General features: G+C 33.8%; 1 protein-coding gene across 1 annotated transcript; it reads right to left on the bottom strand.

Moving 5' to 3' along the window:
* Positions 1 to 5,880: 5,880 nt before the first annotated feature.
* On the bottom strand, positions 5,881 to 6,764 carry LOC131045277 (LOB domain-containing protein 1-like). The gene is made up of 2 exons (XM_057978827.2): positions 6,597 to 6,764; positions 5,881 to 6,304 (listed from the first exon to the last, which is right to left on the bottom strand). The coding sequence occupies exons 1-2, from the start codon at positions 6,762 to 6,764 to the stop codon at positions 5,987 to 5,989; spliced, it is 486 nt and encodes a 161-aa protein (XP_057834810.2). The 3' UTR covers positions 5,881 to 5,986.
* Positions 6,765 to 7,176: the final 412 nt, after the last annotated feature.

Below are 7,176 nucleotides of genomic sequence, written 5' to 3'. Positions count from 1 at the left end.
GGTTTGGAGAAGAAATAGCCTTCATGGAAGATAGCCAAGGATAGCCCAACTTCACACGGAATTGCTCGGAAGAGGGTATGATAGCAAAGTCAACATCCATAGATTTAGTGTGAGCTTCAGTAGGAAGGGTGATAATTGTTATCAAAATAAGGGGATGCAAGTTTAGAAGGATCAAATTCTTTTATAGGAGGAAGTTTGATAACATTTCTTTGCGAAAACTGACACATAATACTATGTAAAGATTCATTCAAAGGAGTAAATTGTCTTCCTCTTTTGAAAAATTTAGAAATAGAAGGCACACCTATTGTAGCAATCATATTGTTGGTTTTGATTGTATCATTTAACTTGATGAATTTTTTTGTTGGTTTGAACTTTAAAAATGGTTGTTGAACACTCTCCCCTTTATCACTCGGAGCCATAGGAGTGGATTTCTCCATTTGAGTCACAACAAGCTGATAATTGTGGAGTGTTGCGCACAACTATGGAATGGAAGTAAACTCAGACAAAAGAAGCCTTTCCCTAATATCTTTTTGCAAATTAGAAATGGAAATTCATTGAATATCATTATCAGGTACATGAAAAGAAATTGTAGCACACAAATGCTTATATCTATCAATGAAATCAGTCACTTTTTCTTTAACACCTTGTTTACAATGCATTAAATCAGGAAAGTGATTTTAGGACCAATGCTATTTTGAATTGTTGAATGAAAGCATTCTCTATTTGTTGAAAAGAAGTTATGGAATAATAAGTCAAAGAGCAATACCATTGTAAAGCCTTATCTCTTAATGTTCTTGTAAACAGTTTTGGAAGCAATCTTTGATCATAAGAAAAATCAGTACACAAGGTTTGAAATGTATTCACACGTGTAAGAGGATCACCCTTTCCATTATAGAGTTCTAATTAAGGGACCCCAACATGCTTAGGTTGGACAATTCAACAATATCAAGGGAAAGTGGGCTTGCAACATCAAAGGTGGGAACACTAAACTTAGATTAACTCATAGAAGAAATTTGTTGTTGTAAGGAAGACATGGTTTGAGCAAGATTGTTAATGGTTGCTTCTGTAGAAGAATTGATTGGAGACATAGTTAATTCAAAAGGTGGTGGGACATTATGATAAGTAGCCATAGGTGATGATTGCGTACAGAATGAGACACTCAAAGGAGGAATAAAATTGTTAAATGAATTTCCCCCTTGTGTCACATTGATTGGTTGAGGGATAATAAGAATACTTACGGAAGACATAGGTAAATATGGAGGATTAAATGAAGACGAGGGATTTCCCCCATGACCAATGGTTGTAGGCATGAAATTTTGAGTTGATGTAGCCATGATGTTTGAAGTGAAAGTAGGAACACTCACCATTGAAGTGGTCAAAGGAATAGAAGAATTGATTTGATTTGAAGGTTGTGAATAACCTAAGTTGGTAGCACAACTCTTGATAGGTAGGACATTAGAATCAACAATATGAGCAATGCCACGCAATATATCAATTCCATTCTTATCACTTTAAATCACGTGTTTAAGGCCTTGAATTATTGAAAGGGCTTCACTATTAGGATACTCTTGGGACATCCATTGTTCAAAGTTATCAAATTGATTGTCCAAATTTTAAAGTTGATCTATGGAAACTCTCATCAAAGCTTCTTCGTGTTCATCATGGGATTCATCAATTGGATAAATGGGTTCATGATTAGGATGGGAAGAATTAGCATTATCCTCATTAAAGAAGTCACCCAAATTAGGCTCCATCTGCTCGGTAATTAAACCTTGGGAAGCCTTAATTCTAATGCTTCATATAACAGGGATAGTTTAGGTAGGACTAATAGTGGTAAAACTCATGCACTAGAGGGAAAATTGAAATTTTGAATTTTGAACAAAGCTAACAAAATTGAGTAATGCAAAATTTAAGAAAATAGTGATTAAACAATTTGAACTTTGTTGGAGAAAAATAATGACACAATTTCCAAAATAATAAATCAAAGGAAATTGGAATTTTAAAATTAGGGCCAAGGGGATACCACTTAATTTTAAAATCAGAATTTTTAAAATCAGGGCAAATTATAGTTAACCTCTTCATTTAAAAAAATTTCTTGAAATTTAAAATGTTAAATTTTGGAGGTATTTTTGATGTCAGAGGGATAAAAAATCAACAAGATCAGCCAATCTTTGGGATTTAGGTTAATAAATGCAGTCATAACAATCTCTTGAAATTTTGAGAAAAAAGTCGAGGATCGTGGCGGGAATGCACATGGTCAGACCAACTTTTTTCAAAATTTTCAAGGATGAATATTACTATGATTTTAAAGCTAACCCCCAAAAATTGGCAAATTTTACGATTTCGAGATAGGCAAAAATAAGGTTCAAATGTGAAGATAGGACCCTACTAGGGTTTTGAAGAAAAAGAGGAATTGGACTGAAAATTTGAAAAGGGTCAAACCTAATGGATAGGGACACCTTGAAAAATGTTTAGAAATCTGAATTTGAATGAAATTGATTGAAATTTGTACAAAATCCAATTAATTTTGAAAATTAGGGTTTTACGACCTAACCACTGAATTTTTGAAATTTTGAATTTTGAAAAAGGAGGGAAATTAAAAATTTGAATTGTAGGACAAAAGACAAGTCTGAAAACAGTCACAAATCTGAGAATTGAATGGAAATTCAATTTTTGCACAATTTCAAGATGATTTTTTAAAATTAGGGTTTTGACAATTAACCTCTTAATATTGTGAATTTGATTTGAAAATTGAACAAGGCAATGAGGAAATTGAATTTGACAAACAAAGATATTTTCAGATCCAAGACAATAACAAGCAATTTTTGCAAAACACAAGTTCAATTTCAATTTTAAAAACTAGGGTTTTGAATGAATTAACCACTAAGTTTGCAAAATAATTAAACTTGTAAATGAAAAATATGCAATCATTTTCAAAATAAAGAATGTAAGATGTTGGGTTCACCAAAATGTAATGTTGAAAAAGAGGGGCCCTCCGAGGAGAAATGAAAGTTTCACTCCAGATTTCCCTTCAAACACTTTTCACGCATTACATTAGAAGAGGGGGCAAAATGCACTAGATTGAACCTCCAAAGAAAGAGATTGATTTCTCAGTGATGGTAAGAATGGTAAGTTATTCCTGCCTTCTAGAATGAGATTTGAATTGATTGAATTGTGTACTTATAAAGCGATAAAGATCTAATTATAACTCAAGATAGAAGCATATGATGAAGCTATGCACCTGGATATGGCAATAATATGTCAAGATGAAGTGGCCCTGCGAATTTGAGGAAAAGTTGCCTAGATCACAATGACAATGTACACGGTCCTCCGAAAAATCCATGAAATGAAAAGGGTTTTTTCGCCTCTACAAATGGAGTCCAAATCCGAAAGTATAGCTGTGCACCTACAACATACACAGAAAAGAGAGGAAAAGAGGTTGGGATCGGGGGTTTACCTTCAGGTCAAACCCCAGTTTTGGAATTAACCAAAAGATGAAAGAAAGTACTTGAAAGTAAATGTAAATGAAAGACTAAACTGTAAATCATGACAAGGAAGGTTGTAGATGGAATGTAGGCATATTTTCTTGTCTAGAATTGAATATTGAAAGGGATCTCCTCTTCAATGGTTGAATCCTAGACTTTAATGAAACACCTAGCCTTGAAGGAAGACTTGAGAATGCTCAATGTTGGAAAGGAATGCTTGAATGCTCTTGAATGATTGATCTCATGTACGCTTCCCACTCATCCAACCTCATGCAAATGAGAGGACAAATGCAACTTATATACTTGTCAAATAGGGCTAATGGACTGATTTTCTGTCGTAGGATGACACATGGGGAGTTTTCCCTCTTAATGCACAACCACCAAAGCACAATTTGAATGGTGCTTCCCCAAAATAGGGAAGGGAAAGGGGCACCACGCCCCTATCCTGCCCTTTTTTCTGGGACAGGATGTAGTTTAGGCAGTACAGAGGGCAAGAAATATGCAATTTTCAAGTGTCAAGCAAGTCTTCGGTCTCCGATTAGGCTTAGGGGTTCGATTTGCATGCTTGAGGACCCTAATGTGGTCGCAAATGGGAAGGGTCACAATTTCATGACACTGTATAGTAATGTCAACCTTCAAGAAGTGACCAATAGCATCACGAATTGTCCTTGTTATGTGTTGGGATATCATATTATTTTTAATCTTTAATGGGTTAGTTCATGCATCAGATATATCATCACCTTTTTCTTTATATATTAGTGATGACATGTTTGTTTTCTCAAATTAATTTATTCTCTATATATTAGCATAACACTTGCATTTAAAAAAACTATTTACCCTTTAATCTTAATCTATCACTCATAACCTATTCCATAGCCACATAACATAATCCATATTATACAAATAATCAATTATTTTTATTTATTCATTATATTATATTTTTATCATTTTATTCTCACATTGCACCATAAATAATAAATAAAAATAAAAATAAACATTGATCAACATTATAAATAATCATAATAATAAATCGCATACCATCATCTTCATGTACATCATATTAATCATATTCATATCCATCATCATACATGCATGCACATCCATAAATGCATTACCATGAACATAAAGCACTTAATTATCATCATCATCACATTAGTATCCATGACACCTAAAAAGTATAATACGAACATCAAAACCATAGTCACCCATAAATCCATAGACACATAAATATCCATGAACACATAACCATAGCCATAAATACTCTATAATTATACAATTATATCATGATCATCACAAAAGATGCATTTCATTAACATGGTCATCCACATCATAATAAAATCAGTGCACCCATCACAAATATCATAAACAACACATAAATCATACATTTGCATGTACATCATAATCATCAGCATCTTAATGAAATCACTAATTGTATCATGCATATCATAAACCATTGAAAAACATAAACATTCATGAAATCGTATGTATCACATATATGTACATAAAGAAAATTATTTTATAATTTATAAATTTATAAGAATCCTCATTATAAGAGAATTATTTTATAATGTATCCTCATTAAAACATAATACTAATTTAACTTTGTGGAGCCAAGATATGTCTATATCAATGTGCCATATATATCAATATGCACATCACAATGTTTATCTCTCCTATCAACATTTAATAGGGTTGAAGTTATTGTTTGATGGATACGGCTGAGGAAGTCCATGGGATGGACGGCTGAATCTCCAAGTTTCTTGTTGAATCTTCCTTTTGTTTACTTTGTCTTAGGGTTTGATCGTGTGGGTTGGCTTGATTCGATTTTGGTCTTTCGAGATCTTTTTGGTTGGAATTGTCCAAATTTTGTTATCGGGAGTGTTAAATCCTGTTTTTAATCTGTTTATTTAGAGTTCTCTGCTATTTCTATGTCATCCGCTACTCTTTATATAATTTGTCAAAACTTATGCTTTTATTTTAATATAATAGATACTGGACCCTTTCAACTATTTAATTAAAAAAAATATGATGTAAACAAAATAGAAACTGCAGAGAACAATCTAATCTAGGCAGTGACAAATGAGTTTCCAATTTATATGAATGAGAAAGGATTCAAACCTACAGCGCCTTTCATCCTAGTGTCTTCTTGGTTTAATGCTCTCTCAAATGTCTATTTTTTATTAAAAGTCAAACCTAAGAGCCTTCATCGACTGTTGTTGAGTTTTATCATTGACTTACTGACGCTCATATTATCCATCAATACAGATATGACTCATTTCAAAAAACAGTAGAACAAATCGAAAAGAATTCTATTTGAATATAAGTAATTTGATGAGAAAGTTAAATAACTATGTCACAAATAAATATTTAAGTTATCTACTGCCAATAGCTCTTATGGTACAATCGTATGGTTAAATTCAAGCAATTTAACAAAGAAATTGACTGTAAGATCAAACTAAATATTTTTCTCAAGAGTGAGAAATGACATGCTTCTCTTAAAATTATACTGCCCATAGCGGTTCCCACAACATCATTGGATCCACCTCATCAAACATGGTATCACTTGGTTGTGACGTGGCACATAAAACATGTCCAGCATCAACAGATTCAACAGTGAGAGGAGACAGAAGGTTCTCAAATGTAAAATGCATATTCATGATCTCTTCTTGCTTGGCTCCCAACTGGGATTCCAGCTCAGCTATCCGCTTCTGCAATTCATGAATTGCTCTTGCACACCCATTTACGGGGTCTTCCATTCTAGCTTTTGCTTCATACACCAAACTATTGACCGCATCTCCTCTTTGCTCAGGTTTAATATTCTATACACACCAAAACCATCAATTCCATTACCCCACCAATTCAAAACAAGAACGCCATACTCTATAGGAAACAATAATTTGGATAAAAGCATCTGAAATAGTACTTTTCACAGACAAAACTTTCTCTAAAATTCCCTTACTGGAATAGAATAGACGGCGCGAGCATAAATCCCTACTATTTATGGTATTATTAAACCAAACATCATTGTAAAAGAATTCGGGTGCACAGAATCATTGAAAATGATTCCATCAGATGTCTGAAAAAGAGAGAAATTGGTTGGAGCTACGTTACTTTGAGCATTTTGACGATATTGTTGAAGCCATACACTTTCTGCACAATCGCAAACCTCTGAAGGTCATCTGAAGGAAAATGAGGAGCCAGCAAACATTCATCTGAGCATTTTTTGCGTTGTGATCGACAAGCTGCGCAGGCCGGAGGAGCCATCCTTCCTTTCGTCATGCCGGTGATCGATCATGTGACTTGTATTTATAGGAAACGGAAGGAAGACTTAAATGTTGGCTTAGGACTACAAGTGTGAACCGATTATAGCGCGTAACTCGGTATGGTGTTTTCTCACGTTTTTCTGTCATTGTCGTTCACAGTTCTGTTTGAGATGGAGTACTAACCCAACAAAAACAAGCAGCGAAAAAATAATACTGTGGTAGAAAAATCCAAATGAAAAACCGAATGTCAGTCGTCATAAATTAGAAAAATTGTATATTAATAGAAGTAGATTCCATAAAGTCTTATCTCATCTTAATCGAAAACAGTAGATGCCATAATCTCTTGTGGATATTATTAGAAACTTTAGTATTCATTCAGTGTACTGCATTTATTAGCGGACTTGTGATGCGTGCACGCCAGCTCTGTG

Source organism: Cryptomeria japonica, chromosome 9, assembly GCF_030272615.1.
Source record: "Cryptomeria japonica chromosome 9, Sugi_1.0, whole genome shotgun sequence".
Classification (NCBI taxonomy): domain Eukaryota; kingdom Viridiplantae; phylum Streptophyta; class Pinopsida; order Cupressales; family Cupressaceae; genus Cryptomeria; species Cryptomeria japonica.
The sequence above is the reverse complement of the archived record's forward strand: the minus strand, read 5'-3'. Positions and strand labels throughout refer to the sequence as shown.

Coding starts and splice junctions, on each gene's coding strand:
- LOC131045277 (XM_057978827.2), bottom strand. CDS start 6,764: ATGACGAAAGGAAGGATGGCTCCTCCGGCCTGCGCAGCTTGTCGATCA. Junction 6,305..6,596: donor ATATCGTCAAAATGCTCAAA/GTAACGTAGCTC, acceptor TGGTGTGTATAG/AATATTAAACCTGAGCAAAG.